At 38.9% G+C, this 13,940-nt stretch overlaps 1 protein-coding gene across 8 annotated transcripts in view; it reads left to right on the top strand.

Moving 5' to 3' along the window:
• Positions 1–13,940, top strand: part of PHLDB2 (pleckstrin homology like domain family B member 2) — a 103,376-nt gene that overhangs the window by 58,377 nt on the left and 31,059 nt on the right. For 5 of the 8 annotated variants that reach the window (XM_073306010.2, XM_073306021.2, XM_073306031.2 and 2 more), the window contains exons 7-11: positions 3,748–3,876; positions 6,008–6,163; positions 9,204–9,314; positions 10,200–10,289; positions 12,413–12,556. In XM_073306010.2, the coding sequence (XP_073162111.1) occupies positions 3,748–3,876; positions 6,008–6,163; positions 9,204–9,314; positions 10,200–10,289; positions 12,413–12,556 (630 nt within the window). The remainder of the gene's footprint in view (positions 1–3,747; positions 3,877–6,007; positions 6,164–9,203; positions 9,315–10,199; positions 10,290–12,412; positions 12,557–13,940) is intronic. The other 3 variants (XM_073306059.2, XM_073306041.2, XM_073306051.2) reach the window with 2 other exon arrangements.

Raw genomic sequence — 13,940 nt, 5'->3', positions numbered from 1 at the left:
GATTTAATTATCAAGGTTGCTTCACATTTCAAAGTAATAAATATACCCGCTATGTATCCCATAACTGGTTACTGGGCAAAATTATCTGTTTCAAGGGTGCTCCTAAATGCCCAAAATTCCCCCCCAAAGATACTTACATGTATCTGCAGTTAGATTCAATGGGAGATGAACACCTGTATCTGAAGGTGGAATATGGTCCAAAGTGGAAAATATGGCAGAGCAACACGTCTTATTCCTGGGTTTTCCTTTTCTTCTGCGGAAGTCGGTGTTGATTAAAGGGCAACTCATCGGAATCTAATTTTGTTATGGAATGAAGACTTAAGTTTGGAAAGCAGTTGGAATTGTGGGGAAGGTGTTTAACAGACAGAAGTTGACTTTGTGGCTCTCCCTGTTGTTGAAGCTAGCTTTAACTCACATTTATAACTTTGCTCTGTAATAAATTTTTTGGAGTAGAGCACAGAGAGGGTGGGAGGAGTACCACAGTGTATAAAATAACAGTAGAACATTTATTAGCTAGGTCAATGCCATTTTAAATTGTATCTTTCTCCTACAAGTTTTCCAAACCTTCTCTTAAAATCTCAGCAATCCTTTAGAGTCAGGATGTTTATGTGGCAGCACGGGGAGCCAGAACATATGGGTTCTAGTGACAGCTGTGTCACTGACTATAATGTTGGACGGCTCACTTAAACAGTCTGTATCACATCCAGTATGTTGGACCGTAGTACCTACTTCACAGGGCCATTAGGTTTAATCCACGGTTATAAAGCTTTTTCAGATCCTAGGAGGAAGATACTATTGAAGTGCAGATAACTTATTATTCATTTCACTTCTTCATCAGATTATCAGTGTGTGAACTAAACCAATGCAAAGTCAGTAGTGCTGGTGGAATTTACCAAAGGGCTGCAAAACATATAATGCCTATAAATGCTTAAGGTGACATTTCCTGCTATGATTGCACAAGTGAACCAGTCTGCTGGGATGTTAGAACTTCCTGAGTTATAAATAGAAGAGATGGGTATCATTTTCTTTCAGTCTTCAAGGAATACCTTACTGGTTTATTGATGGAAGTAATAATATTTCTGGTATGGTCCTCAGTGAGTTATATACTTGCTGATGTTAGCTGTTTACACTTAGATTGACTTGCCTATTATTGAATGAGCTAGTGTGATTGTTAGGTTGCCTGGATCTCCAGGAAGCTATTATTGGAGTAATGAAACTATGCTCAAGGTTGCAGTAATTCTTGTTGCTGTAGATTGCTATGTGGGTGGGATCAGGAAGAAAAGAGCAATCTGATTGTGTCTAGGACTAATGTGAAACTGACAGCTATGGTTGTGAAGACCTGGATATTGATTTGTGAAATATTTAGATTCCCTTTTGTGTTGGGGGGAAGGGTTGACTCAGGATGTGAGACACTGCAAGGCCCAACAGGTCTCAAACCCAGGCCTCCATAGCTACCAGGTAGCAGACACCACCATGCTGCCACCCAGCAGCAGCTATAACCAGCTCATGCTCCAGAAGCCACTACTCACTGTGGATACAAACCATGGGAAGTTCTGCCTCAAGGGGTCTAACAGGCAGCAGCTTCATGGCTCCTGATTGGCTCCCCACCCTATGTAAACCCAAGAGGCATTCCGGGTAGTGTCTGGGCAACAGCAGTGATCTCCTGTTGCTGTCATGACCTTTCCTGCTCCCAGTTCTTGAACTCCTGGCTTCAACCTCAGCTTGATTTGGACCTCGCTTCTTGACCCGGACTCTGAAACCTGATTTGGACTCTGATCCTTGATATCAACTCCAGCCTAGAACTTGACTACAAACTCCTCTGCTACTCTCAACCTCAGGTTTGACCCTCCTCTGACCTCGGTCCCGACTGTCCTTGTCAAAATCCTGACAGATACTCTCTCTGCCTCATTCTGGGCTAGTAGTGACAAAGCAGTGATTTGATGACTGTTTGGTGTCCTGTGTGGAATGAGTTTGATCTCAGAACAGTTGACAATAAATAGATGAGGGATTGAGCTTTAGGAGTCATGTCTCCCGGGTTCTACTCTCAATTATATGTTGCTGTGTCATTGTGTGACCTCAGTCAAGTTGGGACTGCTCTGTACTTGTCAGTGAGCTCTGCTTATGTTGTTTGAGAATAGGGATGAGGGTGTGGAGTCCAGGTGACTGAATATGATGGTTCAATCTCTCGGTTTTTATTGAGTTTGTGAAAATTGTCCATTTTTCTGGGCAATTCGGTGGCCTGATAGCATGGCCTGAGAAATGACCAAAACGAGCATTTCAATTCACATAAGACCTGATTGTAAACATTAAAAACAAACCAACAACCTGTCTTGGGAAAGTGGTATTCCCCGTTTTAGAGGAGAGGAGAATATAAGGAGATTAATCAAACAAAATAATTTTGCTTCCTCATCTCGATGGTACTGTGAAGGTTTGAGGACTGTTTTAGTAATAATGAACAAAATATGAAAGAGCATTCAGTGCTCATGAAACAGAAGATCTTGTATGGCGAGAGACGTGTCTATTCAAGGTGTTCAAATCATGTACAGTGACCGCAAAACCTGAGTGTGAGGAGCTGCTGAAAAGAGGCACTCGTTTTCAGAAGACAGAGAAAAAGAAGATGGAGAAGAGAACAAATAACTGGATATTGTAGCAGTCCAGAATTCAACTGTCCTTGGAAGGCTCAAAGAAAGAGGCTGGAACATTTAGGGCACCTAAAATATCAAGAAGACATGGAGGTCTGCTGGGAAATGAGAAGCCCATGTGTAGCTCAAAGAGGAAGAGAAGAAGCAGGGATTGAACAATATTTGAGTGAGTCTGTGAGCAGCAGCTGACTAAAAATAGTGTTAAGAAACCTGGCTGTCTTCATAAGTGAAGATGGTTCTTGATGGGTATCCTCTGTTAGAGACTAATTTACCCTATCAAGTTTTCTGGAACGTACATGTTCTGGCAGCCGCTTTCTATGGCATGTCAGGCATACTGTTCCTTCCAGACACATTACAAGAAAGTTTAGGGGAATGTACCAACTATGTTTGCCAGTGTTGAAGTTAGTTACCTTAAATACTGTTATGTACACTGGAGAGATGAAAAGAAGATCTATCTAGGGATGCTGCTGGAGTTTTCAGGGAGGAGTATGTAAATGCATCCTAGAGAACAGGGTACAGTTTCCTATGGGATTAATTGAACAGATTCAATATGTTTTAGCTACTGAAACAGAATTTCCTGTCCCAAATGTATTTCTTCACCGTAATCTGCATCACTTAATCTTTTTACTGCTTGCTAACCTGTGCTCAGGAAGTAGACAGGTAGTTTACTCACCTTGAGAGTTCCAGTTTTCCTGTACAACCAGAGTATATATAATATTTCACCCTGCTCTTTGCAAAAACCATTTTTCACTTCACTCTATCATTATCAGACTAACATGCCTGCTGCTTCCTTAACCATTTTTTACTAGATAAGAAAGATAGGACAGGGCTAGCCAATGCCTTTTGAGCATGGGAGTGGGAGGAATGTAACTCCTATGCACAAAGAACAAGGACTAGGAAGAGAATTAATTACTTCACTGTCATGATTAACTTTTGTTTGATGTCAACTTTACACCCTATCATTGCAATTTCTACTAACAGCGAATATCTGTCTTTGAACTACATGCTGAGGCTTTTTAGAGTTTTAGAGTTCATTATCATAATTGCTAACAACTGCTTGGGTTTTAAGGTAATTCTGTTCTTTATTTTCTGGTTCAAACTTCAGGAAAAAATAAAGCTTGATGCTGAAAGGGAAAAACTAGAGAGGCTTCAGGAGCTTTACTCCGAGCAGAAGACCCAGCTTGATAATTGCCCTGAATCCATGAGGGAACAGTTACAGCAGCAGCTGAAGAGGGTCAGTAGCAAGTTTCAAGATTGCACAAACCTTTTTTTTTTTTTTACGGCTAAGTTAATTGTAATATATTCTATCTCACATATGCAAAGAAGCATCTGCAAACTTTTTGCAGATTAGTTGTGAGGGTTAAGTATTTGTTTCAGTGCATTCTTAATTAATATGTTGCATGGTGACAATTGAGTAGAATGCAAATCAGTGGATTAAAATTTTTTTTGTACTATTTTAAAAGCTGTAGCCCAGTCACACATAATTAACAGCCTGCGCCTGTTGGCTGATGTGAAAGCTGATAAGAATTGTGATGTTTAGATGGACATTAGAGCATCACCTTGTAACTGAACAAGCAAAGACAAATATGTGGTTTCAGTAATTAGGATAAACTATATTAGCACTTAACTTTCATTGCCATTTGACACAATTATCTGTTGCTTTTTTGCCACACTGTCAACTGGTCTCTGTATGCTGTTGTGCGTACTTATTTTCTTCAATACATAATTTAGTTTATAATCTGAATCATGCATTGAAAATGTCATTCCTGAGGTTGTGTGTCTGCACAATTGATTTACATATCTGAGTTACTCTTTCATTCTTTGCAGCGGCACTGTTGCATTTTATTCAACACTTACACAGTCTAACTTGACTTTATTGCCTGTAACATAACAAAGTTAAAGTACAGTCTAAGTTAAAGTATAGTTAGGTACTGAAAAGACTGTAAAAATGGCATTGTGGGGTTCTTTTCTCTCAGATCTCTGAGGCTAGCATTTGGAAATTGTTTTTCTTCATCTTCTATTCAATGGGCACATGTGGTTGTTGAAAGGGTTAGTGAGACAAAATGAACCAATGTGCTGTTAGTGTACTACTGCCATTATGTTCTGTCCTTCTGTCATCTTTGATGGGCTAGGAGACTCAGCCCCCTCCTGATGGATGCTGACTCGGCCTCAGTTGTTCACTCTTAGCTGGACTACAGCAATGTGATATAGCTGGGCTTTAAGTTTTCAGCACTTAGGAAACTCTAACTTGAACAAAATGCTGCAGCATGATTCCTCAACAGCATTGGCTACTGCAAGCACATCAAACCTGTCTTCTGCTCTCAACACTGTCTTTCCATAGACTATCAAATCAGATTCAAGGTTTCAGTCCTTACCTTCAGGGAGTTCCATGGCATGAGCTCAGCATATCTAAAACATCAGCTGAGGCTCTGGGATGAAGACTGTGGCCAACAACTGTGCTCCTCTGGGACAATGGGACTTTCTGCCGTTAGGGTAAAGCTTATCTGTGCAGGAAGCAGTTTTCTCTGGGGCTGGTCCAAGACTGTGGAATGAACTCCCTAAAAACTAAGAACCATCATAAACCTGACCACCTTCCACTCCAAGTGCAAGGTGCACTTCTTTGACCTTGCCTTCTCTAAGATAAACAAATAGATAGCAATGTGTGTATGTATATATATTATATGTAAAAAATCCAAAACAAAACATTCCACTGCATACACTTTTTCCCTTGGGGAGAGGATGAAAGAATAAACATGACAGATGTCAGTCACTTTGTTTAATCCACTACTGGAAAGCACTCAGACACTCTGGTGATGAGCATGTTATAAGAACCTGTTCTGAATAGAAAGTTCTTTCAAATGTGTGTATGCACAGGTGATTCCATCTTTTCATGTTTAATTCCTGTGAAATAGAATTCTGTGTGATAGTGGGATGTTGGCAGTAATTGATGAAGTAACCCCAAAGTAAAGATCAGCCATGTTTACTTCTGTTTATGATGATGGTAATGCTAAGTAAAGAAATCAACTTTGTATTTGTTCAGACAGATTTGTGGAATGAAATTGAATAATCATTTTAGACTGATTCATAGAACCAAGTTAGAAGGGACTGCAAGGGTCATCTAGTCTAACACTCTGCCAAGATGCAGAATTTGTTATGTCTAAAAAATCATCCAAAACAGATGGCTATCCAGCCTCCATTGGAAAACCTCCAGTGAAGGAGCTCCCTAGGCAGTCTATTCTATTGTCCTACTGTTCTTACAGTTAGGAAGTTTTTCCTGAGATTTAATGCTGTTAAGTAACCATTCTCTGATCACTGTAAATGCAAAATTTTTGCATGTGTGTTTGTTTGTTTGTCTGTCTTTAAAGGATGCTGATCTGTTGGATGTAGAAAGCAAACACTTTGAAGATCTGGAGTTTCAGCAACTTGAACATGAGAGCAGGTTAGATGAGGAGAAAGAGAACCTGACACAGCAGCTCCTGCGTGAAGTAGCTGAATATCAGCGCAGCATTGTCAGTAGAAAGGTAAAGGGATTAAAACTCAGCTCTTTGCTTGATGTGTTTTTTTTTTTTTAAATTCAGAGCACTGTTGTTTCACCATTACCTGTTTCTTTGCTGGTGCACATAAAAGGGATTTAGGTGAATCCAGAGGTAGACTGTCCATAGGAAACATTACAAAACCTTTCTCTCAAAAAGCATCATAGCAAGAATGACACTCATAATGATGACAACCCCATCTTCCCAATCACACTGCCCTCCAAAAATTAAATTAAACTAAAGAACAAAGTCCTATAATACAAACTCATCTCTACCCCCAAAATAAAATAAAACAAAAATACAAATAACCACAACCACAAAAAATATCCCAAGCAAGGCTATATCCTTAAAAGGTAGGAGAGCCAGATATTCATTATATCCTCTAGGATAGTGGTGGGCAACCTGCGGCAACGCTTCCCACAACTCCCATTGGCCAGGAACAGCAAACCGCGGTCACTGGGAGCTGCGGGGGGCCGTGCCTGCAGACGGTCAACGTCCGCAAAATGTCTCACGGCCTGCAATCAGCTTGCTCTGGGCTGCATGCAGACCGCAGGTTGCCCACCACTGCACTAGGGAATTCACTCTTGCTATGTTATATAGGAAGCTCTCTGATAATATGATGATGGGAAGCAGCACCTTTACCATGATCACCTTTATTAACTTTACTCTTTACCTTTAAAGATAAATTTACTAAGAGGTGAGAAGTTGCATTTCTACCTGTAGCAGGACCACCTACCCAGTCTGGCTTTGGGTTAGCTCCTACCTCATTTTCCCCTCTTGGATTCCCCAATAACTTCGACACAGACTTTCAGGTGTCAATGAACACTCCTCCTTGGGGTCTGGGTTTGTTAACAAAGTTCACAGGAAAACACAAGAACTCCCATAGAGCCTTCGTAGCTGGCTCATGACCCTTTGTGCAATGGTCTTAGTCCTATCCCTGCCAAGACTTCCCTGTAGCAGACTTGCCCTCCATGCTCCAGTCTTCTTATCTGGCTCCCGATGTTGTCAGGCTTGCAGCCCCTCTGCCTAGGAGCTAGGGAGAGTCTTTATGTATAAAGCAACTCCTGTAGCCCTCCTATTCCTCTGCATCTCTCCCTGCTCTCTATCGAGTAGTGACTCCCAGGGCTTCCTACAGGGAGTCTCCCTTCTCTTCCCTTTGACTCTCTAAAGGCTTCTCTTTTATCTGCACCCCAAAGGCCTGACTTTAGTCACATGATCTGCCTATCATGTGGCATTATTCATTTTGTACTTCTGTGGAGACAGGTCGGGCTGGATCCACCACCCCTTAAAGGGCCAGTCACCCTCTGACACATCCCCTGATACCAGCCTTATGCTGGGGTGCAATCACAATATATCAAGACCCAGATCATCTACTGTGTATTGTCTTGATGTTTTTATGCAGGCCTCCCCAGCTCTGTCTGTATAAGGTAGAAAAATTATTCATACTCTCTTTCCCCATGTCAGCTTCATGCTTACCAACTGAAGAGCCACTAATGGTTACTGCTGTTTGTTATTACTCTGTGCACTACAGTGCCTACTCAGAAAGAGTTGAATGCCCTATGCATGTAAAAGCCAAAGAAGTTACCAACCTAGGGACGCAAACAGGTGAAATAGATTTGAGTGAGGTTGCAGTCTTAATGCTGAAATATTTGATTGCACCAGGTGGGTCTTCAGATGTTTATGGTTTTATGGAGCTATTTGGCAAACATACAAAACTGGATGGGCTAAGAGACAGAAGCAGCCAGAATCATTGAAGAAGCAGTAGGGAGTGTAGGAGATGAAACCAGAGTTGGATAAGTTAACAATGTGGCAAGGCACAGGTAATGAAACAAGTATTTATTTAAATGAGGGCAGTAGTGTTCAGGATCTTATGTTTTAATTTTCCCCTTCATTGTGGAACAACCTGGAGTATAGTGAGATAAAAAATTTCAAACCATCATTGCTTTTGTTTGTCTGTTGCAACCTCAATAAGTGAACCTGATTGCTGCTTCAATCTTGCCCATCTCTTATCTGTATTTTAACAAATGGAAAATAATGCAGTAAAATGTCAGCATCATGGCAGAATATAACTTGTTCTACTTCAACACAATAAAGTAGACTGAGAATGTCTGTCTCTCCCCGTTTCCCCCCCCCCCCCCAGCTGATCTTGTCTTGTTCTCCTATCTATGGCACTTACAAGGAGCCACTCTCCATAGTGTCTGGTTCCTATTGAATCCTTCCCCCCATTTAATAGAGCGATTGGCTGTCATTTAGAAATTTCTTTTAGTTCTGTATTACTTTCTATATGATACTTGCCACTTAGTGCATTTCATCTTCAAAGCATTTAAACATTTTAAAGTAATTAAACCTCAGGCAAGTATTATTATTATCCTAACTTCACAGAGGGGCCAGTGGAGGCAGAGATATTAAGAGTCCAATACTTCAGAAGAAGTGAGGTTAGATCAAGAATTAGAATTCAGGATTTCCTGGTTCCTAGTCCTCTGCTCATGTGATAAAACACCTCATAGCATAGCACTGTAAGGTGGAGAAGAGAAAAAAACAATTATTTATTTTCACAGATAGGGGACGTTCCATATGCATACACACACAGAGCAGTTAGAGCATAAATACTTTTGCTGGAAGGTAGCAACATAACACTACTTTATTTCTTAGAATTCAGAATAATGACACACAAGAACCCAAAAAACAGGCACTACTCAACCCATCTTACTCTGGGCTGGCTCTCTGCAGATTGATTGATCGCATTCTTCCCTACAGAGACTCCAAGCAGGACCAGGAAACGCGTTACAAATTGAAGTGATAGCTTGTCATCTTTAACAGTTTTCTTTGTACTACATTAAGGATTCATACATTTTTAATAGTTAAAAATTCTTTTCCAGTAGTTACAGTCTTAACTTTAAGAAATAGTTATTAATTATCACAGTTCTGTTTTGCCAAGTTTATGGATGAAATATATACGTTTCAATATATATATATTGTCCTTTCAAACTTAAATATGTAAAATGTGGTTATTATATTTGTATATTAGGAGAAGATTTCTGCTCTCAAAAAGCAAGCCAATCATATCGTTCAGCAGTCGCAGAGGGAACAAGATCATTTTGTAAAAGAGAAGAATAACTTAATAATGATGCTGCAAAGAGTAAGCGTTTTCTTTTCTTTGTAAGATGTTTTTTAAAAAATCAACAATATAAAAAAATCCAACTGTTACATGGAAGTTGGAAAAACAAAATTATCTCAACAGGCTTCTGTTTTCCAATAGCATTAAAAAAAAAACCACGCTTATTATTACCAGCCGGTTTCCTAACTAAAAACTGTAGTGGTGTTTTGTCTTATAAGAGGTTTTATAAAGATTACCTCACAATGAACAAAGTCTCTGCATTAAAAATATAGTAAACAAAAGCTGTTCCTCTGTCTTAGGATTTTTTATATATATATAATATATAAAAAATGCCAACATTTCACCCATCAAAGGCTATCTGGGAATGTGCACAACCTCTGCACCTCCCAAACCATCAGCATATAATGGGCCAGTAATTGGCCACAAAATCAGACTACTTGCCATGACCAGCTTCTGGCTAATAAAATTCTAGAATGAAAAAATGTATCTTTCGCCTAGGGGGCTACATTTTGGTTTAGACCACAAAGAGGGATTGGATTCTGTTCTCTGAGAACACCTTGATCTCACCTGTATGCTGGAGACAGACCTTAAGAGTCAGGCTTCTTTACTGTGTCAACTTGGAAACCCCAAAACTCAGACATCCCAAATCACTGGTCGCTTTTTACAATCTTTGGCAATTGCAATTGGACACATAGGATGTGATCCAAAGCTCACTTAAGCCAAAAGGAATCTGTTGGGAACTGTTGGAGAGTTTCAGTTCTGCTATAAATAAATAAAATTGAAACTGCTGTTGCAATTCTGGCCACACCAGAGGGTTTCCTTATACCCTTTAAATAAATAACTGGTATTCATTTTAGGTGGATAAATATTCATTTCTGAAATAAATGCAATATCTATTCCTCACAGGAAAAAGAGAATCTTTGTAATCTGGAAAAGAAATACTCTGGACTTTCTGGAGGAAAAGGATTTCCTGTCTGTCCCAGCAGTCTAAAAGAGGTAAGCTTTTCCTGTACCTCTGGTAAGCTTAATGTTTATTAACATTGGATGCAATAGTGATTTAGAGTTTGGCAAATCTTGTAAAATATGCAATCCATGGTTCATGTGGTTTTCAATATTCTGTTCTTGCTATGATTAGGAAACTTAGCTGAGTTACTTCTGGAAATCCAAATTAAGCCAAAAAATTGCTTCACAGATGTTTTTCCCATTCATTAAACTTTTGCCCTGGATATATTACCATTTTGCATTTGTTAGAGAATCTGTTTTTCTCTAAATAAATGCTTGAACCTAACGGACACCAAAAAAGAGAGATCTAGAAACAGCTAAGGGCAAGTGCGACTAAGTTCTAGTGTTCTTGCTCTTATATCGTATATTTTACATTTTTTTTGCCACTGACTTCTCCTTTTTTGGGATAGAAAAAATCCATTGTAAATGTGTATTTCAGCTTTTCATCATTTAAACACCGAGTTGAAGACTTTGAGCTGTTGTAGCTCTATTTATTTAATCATCGTTGGCAGTCAAAAGGGAAGAGGCTCAAAAGTTTTGGATGAGGTATTGAGTAAGTTAGGGGTAATGTGAAGGAAAACCTAGACCTTGCTGCACTTGTGAAGCTCCAAAGCTCTGAGGTTACCGTTGTGAGTCCTCACAACCCACAGCCTTTAAACTGGGGAAGAAGTCTGAAGGGACCTGAGCTACAGTCCCTATTTTTTGTAGTGATTCAGCCAGTGCATATCTTAGCAACACTGAATCAATGTGTTTATCATCTTAACTCATCATAATGAAGTTTCTGTGTCTGTGGATTGCAGTTTGTTGTAAACAGAAAATACTAGCATTTTGAATAAATTGTCAGATCTCTAAGGCAGCTTCCTTAACTTAGAATCACACTTGAGTTTCCTGAATAACATCTGGCTTGAGATTAAGTGAATAAAATCCTCCATCTTCTAGTGCATCTTTGCAATGCTTCTCTCTGCAGCCAAAATATTCTTTTGCTCATACCTAAAGATCCCTTTTAAAAGCAGAACTACGGTAGCAATAAGTTGTAGCTGTTCTGATCATCTGAATTCCAAAATAGGACATCTTTTCATGTATTAATAAATCAGTGCAGTTTTATAACCATATTCCATTCTTTCCACCTGTTCCTTTTAAAAGTGGTTCACTGTTTCATTTTTAAAAAAATATATTTCTGTCTACTTTTTATGACACTAATTCAGCAGTGACTTCCCCCCTTTAAAATGACCTTTTCCCACAGATCAAGAGCTGTGGCATTTGACTGATTTTATAATCAGCGCATTGAAGCTGTATTTTATTTTTGAAGTGAATTTATTTGACAGCACTAGACACTGAATTTCTCTTGACATCAGAACATGTACATCAACTATCCTGCCATTGTGCCTCGCCTCCATACTTTTTCAGTCAGCCCTGCTCCCTCCTTATCTAAGATTGCTTACAGAGATTCAAATTGCAATGGCTACTTTTAAGATGTGGACTCTTGTCCATTAGGAACCAGACTGATACCCATTTTACATAAGCCTCCAAACAGCCATCAGAGGGAAGCAACTTTAAGACACTACTAATTTAAGGGACTATTATTAGAGTAATTTACAGAATAAAACCACCACATCATAATACCAATCCCATGAGCCATCCAGGCCCCACAAATTTAGTTGAAAGATGTATCAGGAAATAAATAGGGATGGGTTTTAAAAAAAAAGTGAACAGAGGAATCTAAGCATTAAGCATCCATGAATAAGACTTTTGTTTTGGAGGAAATGCTAGTGTTATGTTTAGCTCTAGCTAAGTGGTTCAAATTTAAACATACCAAAACAAAACAAGAAGCACTGATGGCTTTACTTTGATAAAGTGTCTTGCTCACTTACAGTTGATTTGCCTTTTGGTAAGACAAATGTGTTTAGAATGACTAAAAACATTCTTCAAAATTGAAGTATTCAGTATTTTAAAAATATAATTGTTATTACTGCTTTAATGAAATATTTGATAAGACCACAGATACTTGGCTGTATCACTCCAAACTAACCTTCATTGTACTGGATACATTAACACTCTTGCATGTCTTTTGGCTTTTACTCCTTTTTCGTGTTTAATTTCTGAATTCCTCCTTTTAGGGTTATATCAGTGTAAGTGAAATTAGTGAGCTGTATGGCAATTCCACGAATAGATCCCCTTCCACTCAGCCCCCCACAGATGCTGACGCTGTTGCCACTGAGCCTTCCACGGCTGTGCTGGCGAGCCAGCCACAAAATAAAGAGGTTTGTTTGAGAGACATTTCCCTTTGTTTACATCATTCTTTCACAGCTATTTTTTTTTTAAATTTCTAGTGTAATAAGTTTAACCCTAAAACGAACTGTAGACTTAGCGATGAAGGGTCAGATGTTCGTCTGACAGAAAAGCCAAAGGAATTCTCCAATTATAAAATGTTTGGTTTTGGATTTGGGATTTTAGTGGCTAAGAAGAATGCCCCTATCAGAAATAAGTGACGTCATTGCCTTTCAAATAGGAAGGGGTAGCATATCCTTTGGAAAAGTAGACTCAAGTCATATAATAATGATAATTTGTATGATGGAGGTGAAGCGTTATTTCCTATCTTATTGTAGCTCATTTTTGTGGGGTGAATCTATGCAGAAGTAATATCTATCTTTAATATTTTGGGTACAGATCAATACCTTCACTTTTCTTTGTTGTTCCAATCTGTTCTTTCTGGCCTTTTTTGTGCTGTGTTTGTCACTTTTTGCTTTGATATCAACCTTTACATTGTTTAAAAAATAGAGAAGCAACTCTGTGTAAAAATGGAGTAACTTTATGACTAAAAAATTTCTATCTTTGTGCTGCTATAGTTTACCAATAAACTTGGTATTTAGCATTTTTACATTGCTTCAAATATTTAAATATTTATCTTACCAGTTCCAGTATAATGTGTACTTTTCATTCAGAACTCTCTCAATGAAATATTGTTATAAACTGCAGCTTGTGTGTGCCATGTGTATTGAGTAATTCCTAGTACAAAATTCTGTGTGTAATTTCTCTCTTTCCTATAAAGCTAAGATCATCTCTCTGTTCTGGATTTGTGTTTCCTCACTCTCTTTCTCCTCGCTCTATTGCTCAACTTCCATCAGTCCATTGGCCTGAGGTCATGGTTACACATGTAGATCCTTTTCCTTTATCTGATACACCACCTCCTCTTCCAGCTAAGAAACATCGCAGGCAACAACAGGTAACAAATTAAAAGCTGATCATCTTGGATTTTTTTATGGTGGCAATGAAGTCATTTACACATGAATTTTTCATGTGATGTGATTATCTAAGAATCCATAATTGATTCAGACTCGCAGAGTTCTGTACTTAAAGGGTTTGCTGAAATGTTTATGAATTATTACTGAGTGGTGTTGAATAAACAGTCTCTTCTTGTGGTGGTCTGTAAATGTGTTTAGTGATAGAGACATGCACAATGAGATGAGAAAAGATCTCATAGTAGCCCCTGGTACGGTACATATTGTATGTCTGTTCGCTGTTAAAACAAACGAATAACACAGTGGAAAATGCTGACACTTGAGAGCTATCTTAATTGTTGGAAGCTCCTTACAACAGTAAAGTGTCAGTGGTTAGATCTAACGTCATATTTAAATGGAGAGTTTT

The sequence above is a fragment of the Lepidochelys kempii genome, chromosome 1 (genome assembly GCF_965140285.1).
Source record: "Lepidochelys kempii isolate rLepKem1 chromosome 1, rLepKem1.hap1, whole genome shotgun sequence".
NCBI lineage: Eukaryota > Metazoa > Chordata > Testudines > Cheloniidae > Lepidochelys > Lepidochelys kempii.
Note: the sequence above shows the minus strand (reverse complement) of the source record. Positions and strands in the feature narration are given on the sequence as shown.